We start from the raw sequence: 20,447 nt of genomic DNA, 5'->3' as shown, positions 1-20,447 counted from the left end.
GACCACTGATCCTGGAGCCCTGGCACAAATCTGGGGGTTATTTCTTTGCAGGGTGGCTCAGGTTAAATTCACCCATGCTCTTCATCCTTGAAGGGTGATTTATATCATTTCTTTCTTCTATCAGGGAGTACAAATGAAAAACTTTCCCTCAGCTCGGAGGTATTGTTCCAAATAAAATATTTTCAGCTATGGCCACTGTCAGTGGGGTTTAGTGTTGAGCTGATAGCCATTGCTGAGCGGCTGAAAGCTGGCCAGAAACTGGTTTTGTTTTCCCTTTTTAAAAATAAATAAATAAAATAATCCATACTTCAGGGTGGGAAGGGTAGGAAGGGTGTTTTGTGTGTGTGTGTGCATTTGGTTATTCCTTTCTGCATGACAAGGGAGACTTCCCTGTGCATAGGGCTTCCAGTCTGGTGCTGTGTAGCTAACAGAAGGCAGATGCTGAATTAGAGAGAGGTTTCCTTCACAGACCTGTTGACCTTGGCGTGCTCCGGGTACGTGTAGTTTCTTCATCCTAGCATTATCCAGCCCTTTATAGACTGGACATGCTTCTCTTTGCATTTCTGTGCTCCCTTGCTTGTTTCAGCTTTGTGTTTCTGCTAATATGAAAAAATAGTCATGAAGGGGGCTGGTGGAACAAACAATAGCTGATTTACTTGGTTAATTTAAATGGCACATAGTGGGTAGCACAGGGAGGCTGCCTCTGTGCTCCAGCAGTCATGCTGGGAGGTCTGCAGCACCATTACATGCTATTATTACTTTCTGGATAATGTATACGTTTTCACTATCACATACTTTTTCTCTTCCATTTTTCATGAGAACCGGCATTAGATTAATGGTTATGCCATAGAAGAAACGTAACGCCACGCCAGTCTGATTTATTGACCACTTAGTGCTGATGAAGCTGCAAACTAGAGTCAGACAGATGTTACAGTGGCATTTTTCTTTTTCAAAGCTAACAGCTTGTTGTGTTTTTAACCACTTGTTGTGCTGTCTTCTGCTTACCCTACAACACCAGGAATACCAGAACAAGCTTCTCCACGACCCTAAGGAGAACCTGCTCTGGAGGAGGACTGGATGCTGCAGGATTCGGCAAGCCGAGCAGACTCCCCCAGTTCAGGGACAGATGGCAGCAACTTTGCTTCTGATGTGTGGGAAGCAAAGTAGCTCTGCTGAGGCTCTGTGCATTGAAATTGTTAACAGCTTTTTGACAGGAACATTTCCAGATCCTTCAATAGCTGTCCAAGGGTTCCCTGCAGGACTTCCCTGCCTCCCAGGTGCAGGGTTTCTGAGCTGGCACATCCAGTGTGCTGGCATGTTTCCTGCACCTGAGTTACTGTCTCTACAGATAGAAAGCAGGTTTTGTGTGCCCAGTTGGATAGGGACAAATGCAAAGCTTGATTCAAAATGAAATTATAAGTTGTCTTGCCGGTTTCTGATTTGCAAGCATGTGTGCACATAGGCAAATACGGAGCTGGAGACAACATGCAGCAAAAGCTGTGATCTGTAAATGCATTGAATTTACTACTGAGGATGTAGTTGTACTGGAGTCTGTTTTCCACCTCCAAATGTCAGGTTTTCTGTCATCCTGACTTGCCTGGTGACAAACAGGAACTATCAAACTACAAAAAATACCTCTTATCTGAAATAAAGCAAGAAGCACATGCAGAATGTCTGTGTTGCCTGTCAGCAGCAATGTGTCCTTGCTTTCTTCTTTGAAACTTCTGCAAGAGCAAGAGGTGTCTTCACACAAAATCTCTGAAGCATATTACTTTTTATTACTTCATCATCTAAATCACTAATTGAGTTAAATTAGCTGATGGAGACTATTTGGGTATGTAGGTAATCATTTTTATTATCCAAATCTTTTCTGAATTATACATGAGGACAGTAATGTTTTAAAACTTCCCTTCATCACCTCCCCGTTCCCGAGCAGCTCCATCTGCTTGTTTTTGCAAGTGGCTTGGCCATTTCACCGTGTGTCCTAACAGGGATGTGCTGCCATACCTCCTGCTCCCACCAGGCCAGAACAAATCAACAAGCCCACCCCTGTCCTGCTCTCAGTGCCTTGTTGTGACCCGCATTATCTTCAGTGAGTTAAACAGGCCAAAATTCCTTGGAAACAGGAAAGCTGAAAGAAAAAAATGTAGCTCGGTTTTGCACAGTTGCTTGAGGATGTGTGCTGTGGTGTGGAAAGGGTGAACCTTGCAGCACTCTGCAAAGATAGGGTGTAGTGTTTTATATAGCCTTCTGTGTCTGTCTCTCATCTGGGACAGAAAAGATGTGCCCTGTGAAATGGAAGGCTTTACATGCGTGAAAATTGAATGTGAAAGTTCCAGTGGTTTGTCTCAAGGAGAATGTCAGGAATGGAAGAGCTGATAATTTTCTTTGCTTTAGCACTTTGCAAAACGACTCCAGAATAAGTTGTTAACACTTCCTTATTAGTTTTCCTTGCTTCTTCCCTGTGCAATACAACTCTTTTTGAACACAGGCTTCGAGAACTTCATACTGGAATTAAGAGAGGCTTCGCTGAAAATCTCCTACTTAAAATTTTCATTAATAGAGGGGGCGAAAAATGAAAGTTTCACTGTGTTCTCCCTTTCTTCCTATCTAAAATGAGAGCTTCTCCTCCAAACGGTGAGGGGCTGTGTGATTAGTGGAGCTCTGCTAGGTGCCAGGATGCACAGGGGTGCAGACAGCAGGCGAGCATACTCCATAGGGCTGATGTGCTGCAATGCTGGCTGCGCACCAGTGCTGGATGAAGGGATGGTCCTTCAGCTGCCAGCAGCATCTCAGCAGGTCTCAGGGAGCTGGGAGACGTAGCCAGCTGCCTTCTGCTCTGGGATGTGCAGGATGCTCCCTGGGCACAGTGGCAGACAGGTCGTGTGTGGCTGCCCCTGCCCTCAGCAGGGGCACATGTGGGCAGGGAAGCCAGCAGACAGCAAGATCCTGCTCTGGGAGTGCTTCAGGCGCAGCTGCAAGATGCACCGTGCCTGGCTTCTCTCATTTTGCCCATCAGAAGCTACCTCCCACTGGTTGCATTTATGGGGCAGTTTTGCTGCTCTAATATTTTCCTTGGTGCAAGTGTCTACATATTGCTTTACTTCTCTGTGGGTTTCATAAGCAAGTACTCCCATTAGCACACCCTTTGCAAACAAATGATGGATTGTATTCCCTCTCCCACTCAGAATGGGGCTATAACAACATTAATGAAACATTAGAGTTTTAATTACACCATTATCCTATTTATTTTTATAAATAATTCCAAAGCAGTCATTAAAGTTTGTGGAGTTAGGAGTAAATGACTTAAGGGAAAGAAATCAACTTCTCAATCTTCTTGTTATCTATCGTACAATATCCCAGGGATGCTGTTGGGAAACTAGCTGAGTTGTTTTGGTTGCTGTTGTTAAGATGATTCATTTACTCACACGGTGGTAACACACTGCTAAGCTCCCTACTTGAAATGTCTGTGTCAGTGGGACGACGCTGCAGTGCGTCAAAGCAGTGTTGCATTTCTTTTCTTTCCCTCAGCTCTCGTAAGAAGGTGCGTTGGGAAAGAGAGTAGTGCACTGAACAACCCTGCAGGAGTGACTGCCTTGCAGTTGTTACAGATTTTTTTTTCTTCAGCAGTGCTGCAAAGGACACCGTCTCTTCCAATCCCAACCTTCTGCAGCTTGCTGTTTTCATCACAAATCTGCAAGATCTTCAAAAGACAAGAAATTACAGGCTTGTCTGAGAGGAACCTGTCCTTGGGGACACTCTTGCAGTACTGCTAGCTTCTTTGGTTCTTCCCTCCCTCTTTCTGCAGCTGTACTGAAAGCGTGACTATCATTGATGCTTTCAGGTGAACTTCCACATATTTGAAATAGTCTGACGTGGACCAGAGCTGATAAAAGCATTTGATCCAACAGATCACAGATCCCCTAAACTGAAGCAAGTGACCTGGTGTTTGTTGCAACAGATATTTGCAGACCTCTTGCAAGTATTCTTTGTTGTGTGGGTTGAAAAAAACATTCTCACTGAGCAAAGGGAACAGGGAGACTTCTCAGCAAAGGGCACTGGAGGAGGAAGCTGTGTGCAGTGTCGTATCTTGCCTTTTGCCACATCACCGAAAGAACAGCTCTGATCTCAGGGAAAGTTGGTATATTGTGGGGTCTAACTAAGATGCTTTCTGTTTTAATTTTACTTAGGAAGACAAATACAGAGAGCACTGAGTCAGGGACAGGTCCAACTACATAACGTTTGTTCTCTGTTCTCCCTGTAGAACCCAGACATCGTGTTGGTGCACTACCTGAATGTACCAGCGATCGAGGACTGTGGGAAACCATGCGGCCCTATCTTGTGCTCAATAAATACAGACAAGAAAGAATGGGCAAAATGGACAAAAGAAGAACTAATTGGACAGCTCAAACCGATGTGTGAGTATCTGGAGGCTTTTTTGCTCTATGAAGGGTTAATTTAGAGTATGATGGCTCTCCTGGCCACTGACCCTCCCTCTTAAGTAGTCACTTGTCACCATCAAACTCAACATGTATCTGCATGCACGTCTTTCTTCCTGATGTATTCTATGCATGTATGAGCCATCAGCTCTTTCCACTTAGTTTTTACGAGAAGCCATTTACATAGTATGAAAGCTGCCCAGACTGTTGCAAAAAGGATTATGTTAAGTTCCCCTCAGCACACACTGTGCCGGGGAAAAAGCATACCTATGGTCTTATATTTTTCAAGTGACATTTCTAGGCACCTACTCACTTACAAAGAGCCTTTATTACAGTATTGGCAGGTAGGTTTCCCTGAAGGCCTCTCTATGTTTGTGTTGTTCTATGTCAGGTCAGAATTGGTTGCTGTTGTTTATAGAAGGGCTCTGTGGAGCTGAGTATCTTTTTATCAGCAAGACACACCTGCTGTGAAATGCCTTTCAAGTGCCAACTGTCAAAGCAAAATTTCTATTAAAATAAAAAAAAAAAACCTGCATCCTGTCCATTGTCTGCACAGCAAAATAGTGGAGTTGGATTGCTTGGTGATGCCGTTCTCTGAACTTGAGTGCAGTCACCTCCATGATAAGCTTATCTCATTATCTACTATCCAGCTCCCCTGGTCAATTTGACTTGAAACTCCAGTTTGGTCTTCTTTAAGTATATTTTCTTAAATATCTGTTATATTGTATGTCTTCCCCTGGAGAATATGCCCAAACTGGACAGAGACCTGCAATGAAAGAGTGCTTAGGCATATTGTGGGTCTGTAAGAAAAGAAAATTGATTGCAGGAGACACAATACCAAATCTAGGTGCTTACATCTGAATCAACGAACACCAGGTCTGCTTTTCTGCCTCGCCCCTTCCCCAGTCAGATGCTGGTTCTGTGCTCAGCTCTCAGGAACTAGAGGTCACAATCGTGAAGTATATTCTGATGGGTCTTGGCCATCAGTGAAAGATAAATCTCACACTGACCATAGCATTATTAGTTCTGCATTGCTCCTTTGTTACTTCCCGAGCTCTGCAGGTCGTTCTGGTACTGGTGGGGGGAGGAGTGCAGCCAAACTCCAGGTGTCCATGGCAGAGCTTCACATCACTTCTTCACTGCCCGCAAAAAGCGGTGGCAAGGTGGAGACCTGCGGGAAGTCAGCAGCCAGTGAGCCCTTCCCAAGTCAGCAGCACTGCTGTAAGTGGCAGTCATCTAACAGACAGCTTCTGCTTTCTCTTTAGCTGCCCAAGAGGCAGAAGCATGGTAATTTCCTCATATAAGCAATACCCCCACTTTTTTGCTCCCCCATGTATTCCTTTTCCATGCAAAACTGAAGGAGAGAAAACAAGCCAAAGAGAACAGGAAAAAAAAAAAAAAAAACCACCACCAACAACAATTTGCTAAACAGAATGTTGCCCTGGGACCAATAAACTTAGACAGAAATCCAAGATGTTGAAGTTGTAGTTGCGACTGAACAAGGGCCTTAACAATAAACAGGAGAGGAAGTGGCAGCCTGTTGTTTTCTTTTGGTTGGTTGGTTGTTTAAAAAAAAAACAACTGCAGTTAATCAAGAAAATTATGTGAAAACTACAACGAACTAGCTGTAAATTTAATAATACTTGGCTTTTTTATGTCTCAAGAGGGAAGAGTGAAATTCTGCACAATTATTCAGAGTATGTATGCAAGTACACATCTCTGTTTATGGATACATATCCTGGGAAGCACATCCTTAGAAATGGAGCTGCTATAAAAGCATTACATTTTGATCAGACTTAGAGAAGAAAGAGGACACAGAATGGTGTTCAGGAAACACAGAGGGGCACTGCTCGCCAAGATGCCATCAGATTTATTTCCAGTATTGGGTGTGCTTTGAAAGTCCAGAGCCAAGCACATCAGTTTCATCATATTTTCACATTAATCATTCTTTCAAAGACTTCAGTTTGATTGCCTGATGTTTTCAAATTTCTCTGCCCTAAAGCAGATTTGTCAGTGACTTGATAAAAATGTTGTACATAGTGTCACTGGTGAAGTGTGCATCTCACCTTTCTACATGTTCCATGTTGTCGTTCATCTAGTTTTATTCCTCTGGACTTCAGAGCTGTGTGAGGATTTTATTGGTTCATTTTCTTGCTTGCCATTTTTCATAAGCCTTTCACATTCAGGACAAGTTAGTAATGATATAGTCACGGTGTGCATGGAGGTCTGGGGTGAATGCTGTATCTGCAGGGAGATTTTTACATCATGTTTCAGACAATTGATGTCTTGCAGAACTAGGAGGAGAAGCTGATACTACTTCTATCTTTAGGGACAATGCTTCTTCCTGGTCAAAGGTTAGTAACAGCATTCAGTTGCTATTTTGGAAAGGGGAAAAGTTCTTAAAGTGGGAAAGGGACTGCCCAGTAATATAGGCTGGTTTTATAACAAGTGGGAGGTTTTTCTGAAGACTTGCTGAAAGCAAGTTCTGTTCATTCAGGTCCTGCTCAGCCTGGACCCCAGTTAAAGCTCTTGACCTCTGTCAGATTTTAAAGCTTTTATATTCAAATAAAGGATTGTGGCGAGTCCGTGGTGCGGCAGCCAGAGGCTGGGAGCATGTTCCCTTGGCTGTGTGTGTCTGGAGAACTGCAAGTGATGTGACAGGTGGCTTCAGCGAGAGGGGGATTGGTGTAAGAGTGCAAGCCAAACAAGTACATTGAACTGTATTTTCTAAAGTGCCAAGAGAGCTTGACTGGGTTAGCCCGCATTTCTTGCATTCATAAGTCACTTGGCTCCATCTTCCTTTCTTGTTGCATCATCCTAAAGTCAGTCCAAGCTTCAGCAAGTGTTCAACGTGCATCTGGGACAGGCACAAGCTCCTGGTACCAGACTATGTCTCTTCCACGATCATAGCAGTGTGCTGAGGTATGGGCTGCCCAGGGGTGAGTCCTCCTGTTGCAGTCTTAAATAAGATGTCTGCAAACCCTGAGCTTCTTGGCTGGCCTCAGGGATGGCTTTCAGCTATCTTTTACAGGTGGTTATGGATGAAAAAGTACCCTCACAGGGTGGTCAGACAGGTCTGAGAGCATTATGGAAACGCCATTAACTTGTTTTAACTGTGAGCTAATTAGGAGACTGAAATTAACACATCTGAACATCCACGAAACGGAAAGTACTCACTGCAGATGCTCTGAAGATTTGTGTTTTTTTCAACATCTCCAACTGATTTCTTTAGTAAAATTACTGAGTGGAGGCTGTAAACAATGAAATAGCCTGCCTTCAGGTTTTGTTGATTTGAATTTTTGATTTAGTTCTGATATATTTGTCATTTGCCTTTACACTATGACATACACGATCTCCTGATTGTCCTGTCTGGACTATCACTGCTGGCTTGTCAAATGTCAGTTTCAGTGACTCACTGTGGCCAAACCAGCTCCTGAGAGACAGCACCACTTTGCCAAACTGCAGTCCTTGAGACTGAAGCTGATGAGCCTGGAAGGAATGGTTATGCTATTCACGACCTCTGTCAGAATGATTCCTCTCTCCTTCAAAGCTAGGAGGTGGGGCGCCTTGTCTTAGAGGTATAAGCATGTTCAGGGAGCACAGGAAGGGTCCTAGAAGGCATCCACTGAAAACAGTCTGATGCTGTTTGCAGACCTGCAGCAACCTTACTGACAGCAGTGTCCTAACTGATCATCTGAATCAAAAGGGTCATTGTGTGTTGCTTCTGAATGAATGCAACCTTTCAGGACATTTGTGCAAAATGAGTAGTTGATAATACATGAAAATTCTGTGGAAACTTTGTCAGAGACACCTGTAAGTCATTGTAGTGTGCCTGATACGAAGAATGGATCTCAGTTTGGCATTGCTTTCTTTTTTTTTCCCCTCTCTTATGTCCCATCATAGTCTTGCTTTGAGATCTCTCTGAACAGATTAGCAGATGTCCTTTGAGGCATCTGGTGGTAAAGCAGAATGCAGTGGCAGAGTCAAACACAGCAAAATTCTGTATATAAACTCCATATGATCAGCAAATTGTCGGCCAACTCATGTTGGGGGTTTCTCCAAATCATCCTCTTCTGGCTTCCTCATCCCTCAGCTGGCAAAGTATGTGTTATAGGCTTACAGCTGGTGCTACATTGCAATCCTTCTTTCAGGTCCACTATAGTTGAGAGATATCTTTGTTTCTGAAAAACAAGCAAACAAACAAAAAAACACTTTTTTTAAACTTTTTTTTTTTTTTTTTTTTTTTTTTTAATTCTCTGATACTTGGAAACTGCATACCTGTGTTGTTGCCACTGGAGAGGGCATTAAACACTTGTAGCCCAATAGGAAGTTTAAATAGTAGTAGTCAGCTCAATTTGAAGAATTGAGTTGTTGGGTTTTTGTTGTTTTGTTTTGTTGTTGTTGTTCTTTTTTGTTTTTTTTTTTTGTTTTTTTAACTTAAATTTATATTCAGTAATTGTTTAAGGTTTTTTATACTTAATCTTAAAAGACGACTTGTACACAAATGCTATATAGGTTGATTTTTACCATTCCCAAACCTGTTTGTCAGAGCTACAAAGTGATCTTCAATGGAAGCTGAAGCTTGCCGGCTGTTTCAGCTGACCACCACATAAAAAGCAGCACAGATTCTTCAAAAGAGCTTGGTTTTAGTATATTAGATGTCCAGCTTTCTTTGAATAGTATTTACATGTTACTATAATTGACTTTATTAAAAAGAGAATACAGTAATTGCTAGATTGGTTCTCGTATCCCACTGGCTACTATGAATACTGATATTCAGTGCTGGGAGCAAGCGAGTGCCTGCCCTGCCTTCAGAGAGGGAATTTGGTTCCATCATGGGTGGTCGTATCCATGGGGGCCGCCCCTGAAGGAAAGGCGTTCTCCATAAGAGATGATTTTCCCTGCTGTAGGACATTCCGCTTTGCAGAAAGAATACAATTAGCGACCATTTTTCACCTGTTGCCTTGGGCAGTCTTTCAACCACCGTTTAGAGATAGCACAGTGAAATAATCCTGATCTGTGAAATCGAGTGTTAATAGTAATCCAGGATGAACTTCGCCGTTAAGGGTAATGAAGAATTAACTTGAGGAAAACTAAACCAAATTTCCTGTGCCCCTAAAATTGGCTTATTAAACCAGATACAGTAATTACAGAACCATCTCTGGTAATTACAGAATACATCTCTGAAGAAGTCATGAGCACACTGTCCTCCTTTTCCATTCTTCATTAGTGTTTTTTTTTTTTTTTTTTTCTCCTCTCAGTCTTCAGTTGTAGTAACGATCAGAGTCAACACTTGGCCAGGGACTTGGCACCTTCTAAGGTGGCTGTCCTCACTTCCTGGCATTTTCACCCAAGATCTGGAGGGGGCAGATAGGCGTTCGTCACTGAGAATCACGCGAAAAGGAACTTCAAAGTTGGAGCAGATCAACGTGAGCTCGCACCCCCCTCCCTGCTCCTGCTCCTGCGCCTCAGCGGGGCCCGGGGCCGCCCCGGCCTCCGCCCGCCGCTGCCGGTTCCTGGTCGGCTGCTGCCACCTGGCGGCCGCCGCCTCCCGCCAGGCCCCGCCAGGCCCGGCCCGGAGCAGGGTTCAGCCGAGCCGTCAGCGGCCCCGCCGGCGTGCTGGGCTTCTCGTTTGTAGTCAGAAGAGGCTTTTAAAACCCTCAGAGGCTCGCTCTGCCGTCGTGAGGCTCATGGCGGCCGCGGTGGTCCTGCCTGTGGTGCCCGTGGCTCAGAGGCACGGCCCTCGCTGTCCGGTGAGCGCCCTACCGTGAGTGCTGGGGCTCAGCAGCAGTAAGGAGCACAGAGAAATAGTTCTCGTTGATTAACTGTTCATATTATTGGACAGAAGCCAGGGCAGAGGATAATAGTGATGGGCTGTGAGAAGAGATGCAAGGGTGGCGGGGCAGGCAGCTGGGCTGTCAGTACCAGCCCTGACCTTCCTGAACCTTGCAGCTTTTTGCTGTTTTTTTTTAACAGCAGGAGCCTGGGGCTCCTGGCAGGCTGTGCTTTGCTGTGGGGAGAAGTTTCATGTAAAACATGTTTTAAAGAGAGTCCTAGGAAAGAAGCGGGAGATGTGTAACTCACATGAGGTTTGCATGCTCTGTAGCCTGTTGGCTCTGTGAGCAGCGCGTTAAAACATCTGCTGCCATTCATGACAGTCAAAAAGATCTAAGCTGTTTTGGCTCAATTTCCCCACATCAAATTGCTTTCCTTCAGGGTGCAGAGTGAAGTGTAATACCACGCTTATTTCCCTTCCAAATGCAACCCTGGCATTCTGTGAAGGATGCCCTTGAACTGTATACCCGAGAAGCAGACAGAGAAGGTAACTGGCTGCTAATAGAAACAAAGTCTGGCCAGCAGTGACATACTTGACCTGTAGTTACAGCTGTTTTCACTTCCTCTGAGCTGCAGTAAGCGTAGGACTGTTCGTTCTGTCCCTGCCAATTGAGCTTGAGGTACTAAATTGAAATACAGTCAGGAACAAGCACCTTTACACTTTTATTATGCTACATGCAATTCTGGAACTCAATAATGGGGCCATTTAGCAAATCAGATCAGAAATTTTGAGTATTGCAGAAGGGAATGGCCCAGTGATAGTATCTTTGTCCTGATTAACATTGTCAAAGGCAAGAACTCGTAATGTGATCTACTTTTTATTATAGGTGAGTGTCACAGATAGCTTATGAGAACAGTGTAAGGGAGTTTGCTTCAGCACTGTTCTTTCATGTGTGAGTAGTCTTGAACTTCAGGTGGCTGTGCATAAAAATGCTGTTAGTTGTAAATAAAATTTGTGGACGTTTCATTTTGAGCTTCAGAAGAGTAATGTCCCACTGGTTCTCTCTAAGCATAATTCAACCACATGTACTTCCCATTTGCTATTAAATTATCAGGTTGCAGTTGCATCTGAGAAAACTTTCTAGGAAAGGTTTCATTCTGGAAGAAAGACTTCTCTTTAAAGAATGGCTAAGAGTGAAACAAGGATTGTAGATCTGGTAACTGGGGAGGACTGAGCACCAACAGCAGTGGAAGAAGTCAAAAACAGCCAGGATACCATAAGAAACCTGGGCGATCATATTTTTCTACCTGTAAGCTTTCTTTGGCTTTTGAGCTGACTTCTTGCTGGTAATCTAGATAACTTTTTAATCCTTTCTTAATGATGGTTAAGAAGGTCCTGACAGTGTTAATGAATGGGGAGCCACTGAATCAATACAGGGAGGTTATTTTGATTCTCTTCAGAAGGGAGGAAATCAAGGGAAGGTGTGAGCCAGTTCTCACAGAGCAAGGTTGGAGGTAGTTCTGCTAGGAGCAGCATTAATTGTGGACCCTCCTCCAGCCTCACTTCTCTTCTTTAAATACCCAGTGAAATACCAGTAATTTTCCCTGGTTCCGCTGCCTTCGTTCTACAGGCACTGTGCAGAGGATGCATGGCAAGGAATATTTTGCTGCTATAATGCAGCAGCTTTTAGACCAATTCATGGTAGAAAGGAAAGTGTTGGAGTGCTTCACAGCTTTCATCTAAATTATAAGGAAAGTTATAAGTAAAGAAATTTCCTAAGCAATCTGAAGAGAAATTAGAATTAAAATACTTCCCAGAATTTACTTTAAGTTTTAATCTTTTTTTCCTTCATGTCCTTACATTAGGACCATATTTAATCCAGCATACTTCTACAGCAGTTTCACTTTTTGAGCCACTAAGAAACAGGAGGAGTGTATACGTCTACTTTTTGTTAATCTTCTTTTCATAATGCATTTTCTTCCCTCTAGAGATCTCCTTTTCTGGTGATTCATTTATGTGTTAGGAAGCCAAGCATGACATGTTAAAAGCTGTCTTGATAGTATTTGATATTTGTTACTAACAACTCACCTACTCACAGGAGTTTTTCTTTAAAAGGGGGAGGGAGAAAATCTGCATGTTGAATGTGCTAAGATAGTGAATAATTTGCATTAAGCATCCAGACATTCTTATTTTTCAGTCTATCACCCTTCACTGTTGTTTTTTTTAATTTTGTAACCTTCACAACATACAGAGAGGGAGTATAAGCACTAAAAAAAAAAAAAAATAGTCATGCCACATGAACAGAAGCTGGAGTCTTTCTGAATTAGCCAGAGCAAGGCTAGAGAAGGACCTTTCCTAAGCGCACCATCTCAATGCGGATTTCATTAACTTGAAACTACATTGCTGCCTCAAACTGCCAAGAACATGCAGCCAGGAAGATCAGTAAGATCAGTAAGAAATCCATCCCCAAAATAGCTGTAGCTTCCAGATGTGACAATGTAAAGACCATGAAAAAGACGAAGTAGAGAATAGGGTGTTCCCAAGAAAACCCAGCGTTCGGAGACCTAATTTGTAAATGCTACAGACATGTTAAAGAGAATCCAAAGCTTTGGCTTCCGGCTGCTTTTTGCAATAGATCCACGGTGGAACTTTGTTATGCTGGAAGGACCTGAAAATCATATACGTGGTAGGTATAAGCATCCAGCCATAAGGCTGTCCATGACTTTTTAGCTTCCAGCTCATAGCTGGATTCTGACTTAACGAGAACCATCATGAATACACAAACCATGAGATGATTCACTTACCAGACTTGCCCACTATAATACAGTGCTCATCACTGGATTTATTAACGGTAGGGAGCAAACTCCACCATACCGCTGTAAAATACACTTTCTGCACATGGCAACGTGTATCTGAGCTCACCTCTAGAGCAAAACATTTCTGAAGTAACCAGAAATAGCTTAGTACAAAGTTTCTCAGTAGTAATTACAGATCAGTAACTTCATATAGCAGAAAATATTCCAGATACTTTAGTGCATTTTAATAGCACTTTCAATGTATTGTTGCAAAATTGCTATTTGAACATTTGTTACTAAACATAACATCGTATGTGACAGATTAATGTACCTAGAATAATAAAATAAATGTGAGTGGAGGAACTGAAGCAAGAAGCATGTATAAAGTAAAACTTACACATAATAACAGATAATAAGCAGATGATAATAAAGGTTGATTTTTGATGTTTTCTGGAAAGTTTTTGATGAGAAGTCTTGCTGTTCTCTTCACAGTTCATGGCATTAAGTGGACATGCAGCAATGGAAACAGCAGTTCAGGGTTCTCAGTGGAACAGCTTGTGCAGCAGATCCTCGACAGTCACCAGACCAAACCACAGCCTCGGACACACAACTGTCTTTGCACTGGTACCTTGGGTGAGTACACTGAGAGGGTACAAAATGCTTTCATCTTAATCCAGACTTGGAGTAGGGTTTGTAGTACTAAAATGCTAAAAATACTGTACCATGGAGTAATCATGCAACTGGAATTTCTGTAAAGAATGCAAACACTTGGTAATGTGCAAGTTCTAATAAATGCCCTCCATATGTGACCTACTCAGAAAGCTTTTCTGTTCTACATGCTCAACTTTTGTTACCAGAGCCTCAAAATTTGATGTTCTGCCAATCTCACCCTCTGAAATCCTTGCCCTGCAGCTTACTTTGTTGGAGAAAATGGGCTCAGGTGGTTAATTGCAAGGTATCACTAGAAAAAGACAGGTTTTACTTAGTTACCATGAAGACGCAGATTTCTTTCCTGTTAAAGAAGATGGTTTTGTTTTGAGTGAGAAGAGATCAAGAAACAACGTCCTTCGTATTAGATCTTTATGCATCAAGTCGGAAGCTAAATGAGTCATTTTTTCATCTCATCTACTTTATAACCACCCCTTCCAATTACTTTGCTCAAGTAATATATATCATATATTAATTAGTATTAATTAGTCTTCAGAGAACTTTGCAAAGGAAAGCTGTCTATGCTTCAAAGGGTTTATTTTCTTCTTCATTTTTGGGCAGTTGCGTTATACAATCAAGATTTTAAGTAAGAATGATGACCTCTGAAATACCTGGGTTTGGATTAAAATGCAAGCCTTAAGGCTCAGTATTTGATCCAGGCTTGCAGATCTGCACATGAATTCTTTGATGCTTCCCTTTGATGTTTTGTCTTGTGCTAAGTCTGCTGCATGTTTTTTAACATAACAATATCACTTTGTTTTGTAACAGCCGGCACATTGACACATGCATTCCCAATTCCTTACAGTCATACACAAAGACTGCAGTGTGAAAGGCTTTTCCTTGTCCTGTTCATCTCTATACCTAGGAGAATAGAGAGATTTAATACTGCATCTAGTCTCAAAAGCACTGTCCTGGACTACTTTAAATGACCTGATTCAAATCTTGAACACATAACAGAGAAGTTCCCCTTCAAGGGCAAGGAACAGAAGATTTGGCAAATTACAGTGGCTATGCAAACACTTCGTGTTACCCAGAAGATGGCATTTATAATTGTAGCCATTAGCTACAAGGAGGAGGTTTCTTTTCCTCATTAGTCATTGTATAGTACAATAAATAATGTTCTTACCTCATTCTAGGAAGAATGAATCAATTAAAGAAACATACATCAAAAATTTCTGGGCTCTTCTTTAAACAACAAATGCAGTCCTTGCACCAGTTTGTGGTTAGAATGCCTATGCAGAGAGAATTGTTTACTTTCCATAGCTGATTTCCAATCTCCTAGAAACTCAGGTGATGTTCATCTTCTGCCAGACTCGTAAAGGCAGTGGCTGAACTCCCACAGAGAGTTGTCTTCTGGTGACCTTTACTTAAGCGTTCTGCAGCCTCTCTGACACTAACCATGCTCTGTGTGACCTCTCAAAGTACTAAATGTTTATTTGTCAGCATACAGACAACTTAGAAGAGAAGCACATCACCATCCTTATGGGAGGGAAAGCATTCTTTGTGCTGGCTAATGTACTTTTTCTTTAATAATTTGATTGGCATCTGTAATGGACACAATGATGACAAGAGAACAAGGGTTGCAATCTAGGCAGTAGGGTGATGTCAGGGACAGGAGCGCAATATAGCGTCTGTCACCTCCAGATTACCAGTCAGCGTCCAACCCACATGAGTGGTTGTCAAACCATCTGATATCAGCCAGTGTGAGGAGCGGAGTGCCTGTGTCACAGGGGGTAGAGGTCTTGTCTGTGATGCAAATGGAACAGGGCTTCTTCTGCCACAGCTGACAGCAGCAGTCCGTGCTTTGCAGACTTCGCACTGAGATCAGGCACGTGTTTAAATAGGTCTGAAACTTGTCACAGATGCTGATTCCTTTCATGTGTTATCTGGTTAGGGCAGGGAGGAGGTGGGGGGATAGGTGCTCATGGGTGTGTTTTGAGGTTGCTGTCTTGCACACGGATCTATGCATTAGATGGAAATGTGCTCTAAGTCTGACACTAGCAAGAAATTAGTTTTACTCTCAAGGTGTCTCTTCCTCTGTAGCATGTGTGCTCACTTTCTCTCTCACACGCACCTATGTCTTTCCTTTGCTACAGCCATAAGATACACACCTAGCATCTTTTTTAATTTTTTACTTACTGAATGACAAATGTTGTTTTCTGGCACAGGGGCAGGAAGCAGTGTGCATCACAAGTGTAACAGTGCCAAACATCGCATCATATCACCAAAGGTCGAACCAAGGACAGGTGGGTACAGCGCTCATTCAGAGGTACAAAATAACGATGTCTCTGAAGGCAAGAACGAGCACAGTCATGGCAAGGCCTCCAGCCGAGAGAAGAGGAATGGCAAAGTGGCGAAACCAGTGTTGCTCCATCAAAATAGTACTGAGGTTTCTTCCACCAACCAGGTGGAAGTCCCTGACACGACCCAGAATTCTCCTGTGTCCATCAGCAGTGGATTAAATAGCGACCCAGATATGGCAGATAGCCCAGCAGTCACTGGTGTGTCCAGTATGGCTGTAGCATCAGTTATGGGAAGCCTGTCACAAAGTGCCACAGTATTTATGTCAGAAGTCACCAGTGAAGCTGTGTATACCATGTCACCCACCTCTGGCCCAAATCAACACCTTCTGTCCTCAGATGCAGCTGCACAAGGGCTGGTACTTGCCGTGAGTTCAGATGGACACAAATTTGCTTTTCCAACAACAGGCAGTTCAGAGGGCTTGTCGATGCTACCCAGCACTGTCTCCGAGGAACTTGTGCTCTCTACAACTTTAGAAGGAAATAGAAAAATTCCAGAAACCACCATGAATTTTGACCCAGACTGTTTTCTTAATAATCCCAAGCAAGGGCAGACTTATGGTGGAGGAGGTATGAAAGGTGACAGCATCAGTACCAACATAAGGCAGTCACCCACAACAGAACGTAGCTTCAACTTCAATACGACCCTCACGAAAGAAATAAAAACTGAGGACACATCTTTTGAACAACAGATGTCCAAAGAAGCATTTTCCTCCACTTCTGCATCTAACACTCTCACCCTCACCACTGGTTCAGGTTTGCTTCCATCTGGAGGAGGTCTGAGCCCAAGTACCACCTTGGAGCAGATGGACTTCAGTGCCATTGACTCCAACAAGGACTATTCTTCGAGCTTCAATCAGACAGTCCAGAGCCCTCACGTTCATCAGACCCCTTCCCCCAGCTTCTTTCTGCAGGATGCCAGCAAACCTCTTCCCCTTGAGCAAAACACCCACAACAACTTGAATGACACAAGTGGTTCATTTGTGAGCACGTTAGGAATCCCCAGTGTGAAAACAGAGTCCTCATCCCAAACCACTTCCAACTGTAATGGCACAGTGGAAACCAGAATAGAGTCCACCTCTTCTCTCCAGCTCATGCAGTTCCAAGCAAACTTCCAGGCTATGACTGCAGAAGCTGAAGTTCCCATGGAGACCTCCCAGCAGGCAGAAGGGAATGAAAATCTACTTAAATCAGGGGATCTTCAAGCCTGCAGCACAGAACACTACTTGCAGCCTGAGGCCAATGGGGGTATCAGGAATGGGAACAATCTCCCTATTCTCCAAGGAAACATGGTCCAAGGACTCTATCCTGTGGCCCATCCCAGCTTAAATAACTCCTCCAACATGGAGCTTAACTTGGACCACTTTGACATCTCCTTCAGCAACCAGTTTTCTGATCTAATTAATGATTTCATATCTGTAGAAGGTGGGAGCAATGCTCTCTATGGACACCAGCTGGTGTCAGGTGACAGTGCCGGACTATCTCAGCCTGAAGACAGTAACAGAACAACCTACAGCCAGGCTGAAATGTGCATTCCTTGCTGCAGCCCTCAACAAGCCAACATGCAACTCAGCAGCACAGAGAATGGAGCCAGCACAATGGCATACATGCATGTGGCTGAGGTGGTCTCGGCAGCTGCAGCACAAGGCACCTTGGGTTTGCTACAGCAGAGTGGGCGCTTGTTCATGGTGACAGATTATTCACCAGAGTGGTCTTATCCTGAGGTAAGTTAGGGCTTTTACTTATGAACATTTATTGCCTTGTCTTTACTCGCTTTGTTAGTAACAGCCCCCGAGAACTGCTTTGTTAAAGCTTTGACAGGGCTTTTAAAATATTTCTCTTAGTAGAAGGAGCATCTGAGGCCCTTTGCATGTCTCAGTGTACTTTTAATTAAGCACTTCATCTCCCTGACAGGGCCCTTTCTTCACTTAGAAGCATCTGAACAGAAATGTTTTGTTTCATTGATAAGCAAAGTATTTCCCATATGATGGTCTCATAATGCTATCAAGCTATGTTAGAGCAACATAATTTGCAAACTGGAGCTGATCATTGAAGCTGGCTGTAATGCTCTTAGCAGAATTAACTCCTGACCTGCAGTGTCATAATGAGTTTAGCATTTACCTCCATCCTATAAACTATCCAAAGTGAGACACATGCATCACAAATTAAAAATGTCAGCAGCAGACTTTGCTGATGTGAAGAAATGCTAGAGGAAGGAGATTTACAATTTGTATGATTTTGTTTCATCTTGGCAACAGGTATCTCACCTTACAGTAAGCCCCCACCTCTGGTCTTAGTAGAGAAACTCTCAAAATTACAATCTGATAATGTCCTTCTGGCCCTATTTACATTTTTATTTTCTAGCATTTTAATCTCCTCACTGCTGCAGTTACATCGTAAAAATATTAGGCATCATGTGCTTTATGTTTCTCAGCAACCCATGAGCAAGTTTATGTTGTGGACTTGTGAAAGAGTCAGAAAAGCCGTGGAAACAGTATTGTCCTCTTCAGAACAAATTCTACCACAGATCTATGGGATTCTTGGGATACAGCCTTGCTTGGTTTCTTCAGTGCAGTAATTTTGCTTTACAGTTTTCACCTGGTACATGTCTGTTAGTGTTCTCCCACAGCAGTAGCTGTGTCTGTGCCCTGGATGTGGTAGTTTTGCCTTGTTTAAAATCAGAATGGGACTGTAAGTCTGGTCAAGGGAAGTACTTACCAAGGCAATGGTGAAATTTCCCAAACACACCTGCTTTGTACTGAGTGTCACTCTTGGTTTTGGACTTGGTTTTGCACTCCTGTATCTGCTCTGGCTGCTTGAATTACAGTTAAATAAGCATCTTACTAGTGTTACTACACTGAATTATGTGTGGTGGATATTGCAAACATACAAAGTGATATTTTTCCTAAGTTAGGCACGTCTTGCTGTTGCTGCTTCATGGTCTCCTCGTGTTCCCATATGCATGAGGAGAGCTTCCTGTGAAATGTGCTGGAGTGCCCCCATGCGAGTGCTGGGACATTGTGACCCTGTGGGACGGAGCCGTGTGGGAGCAGTTGAAGAGATGTAGCCTGAGGGCAGCCCATGCAGAATCAGTTCAGGACGGACGGCATCCCATGGGAGGGACCCCGCGGGGAGCAGGGGCAGAGAGGGACTGTGAAGGAGCAGTGGAGACGAAGCATCAGGGACTGACCACTGCCCCCATTCCCCGTTCTTACGCACAGCTTAGGGGGAGGAGGTGGAGGAGGATGGAAGAGGGAAAGGTGATTTTAGTTTGTTTTAAGTTTCTCACTGATATGGATTGTTAGTAATAGGAAATAAATTTCATTATTTTCCCTATGCTGAGTGTTTTGCCCATGAGGATAATTGTTGAGTGATTTCCTGGTCCTTATCTCAACTCTTGAGTCCTTTTCATCACATATTCTCCCCCTTTCCCTTTGAGGAGGGGGAGTGAGAGAGCAATTGTGGTGGAGTTCAGCTGACCAGCTGAGTAAAACCACTGCAGCACCACACGGTATCATCACTTCCCTGCAAAGGCCAAGCCGTGGCATTGAATAATGTGAACAGAGAGCAGCTGGCTTGTGACTTGCTTGCTCTGCCAAGGACACTGGAGGTGGCTGGTGCCAAGGATCTGTGTTAGCTTGGCACTTTTGTTAGCCCTCACAACACAGTTTACTCTTCATCTGTTTCAGTGCATGGTCCTCCCTGGATATGGCTTTTTTGGTAATACTTTTCCAACCCCCCTCTTCCTTGTAGGGAGGAGTGAAAGTTCTAATCACTGGTCCGTGGCAAGAAGCCAGCAATAATTACAGCTGTCTGTTTGATCAGATCTCAGTGCCTGCATCTTTAATTCAGCCAGGAGTGCTGCGCTGCTACTGCCCAGGTAAGGAATGACTCTCTCTCAGAGCTGGCAGTTTCAGAGGATGTTCTTATCCTAATAGTGTCTTATATATCTGTTTTTTTTTGTGGGGGAATATGCAGTGAGCTGTTGCTGTTTTTTCCACTTGCTTTGTCTCACTTCAAATCAATCCATCTACTTTTGGCTGCATTTTCAATTGTTTCATCTGCACTTTGGAAGCAGATCTCTTCCATTTTGAAAAGAGTTAGCAGACACATGCTGACTTCAAGAGGGTGCTGAGTGAAAGCCGGTAGGAGTAGCTAGCCTTTATCTGAGGCTCAAAGTGCTAAACGTCTTGACTAAACTCATGGAAAGGTAGTGTATAAACATTGAGGAGCTTTCCCTTTTTCTTCAAACTGTGTATAGTGTGAGCACCTCAATTTAGGATCTTGATATAGAGTATAACATTATTTAGAAGCTTTGAACTATTTTTAAAATACTTTCTAAACGTTTATTTAATTCTGAAATAGCAGATCAAATAGTAACTGTTATTCAGAGATGCACCCACTGCTCTACTGCCTCTTAATTTGCATA

At 43.3% G+C, this 20,447-nt stretch overlaps 1 protein-coding gene across 5 annotated transcripts in view; it reads left to right on the top strand.

Moving 5' to 3' along the window:
- CAMTA1 (calmodulin binding transcription activator 1) overlaps positions 1–20,447 on the top strand; it is a 333,202-nt gene that overhangs the window by 270,675 nt on the left and 42,080 nt on the right. For all 5 annotated transcript variants that reach the window (XM_032201387.1, XM_032201386.1, XM_032201385.1 and 2 more), the window contains 4 exons: positions 4,265–4,418; positions 13,503–13,643; positions 15,887–17,742; positions 19,772–19,898. In XM_032201387.1, the coding sequence (XP_032057278.1) occupies positions 4,265–4,418; positions 13,503–13,643; positions 15,887–17,742; positions 19,772–19,898 (2,278 nt within the window). The remainder of the gene's footprint in view (positions 1–4,264; positions 4,419–13,502; positions 13,644–15,886; positions 17,743–19,771; positions 19,899–20,447) is intronic.

The sequence above is a fragment of the Aythya fuligula genome, chromosome 21 (genome assembly GCF_009819795.1).
Source record: "Aythya fuligula isolate bAytFul2 chromosome 21, bAytFul2.pri, whole genome shotgun sequence".
Lineage (NCBI taxonomy): Eukaryota > Metazoa > Chordata > Aves > Anseriformes > Anatidae > Aythya > Aythya fuligula.
This window is presented reverse-complemented; position numbering and strand designations above follow the sequence as displayed.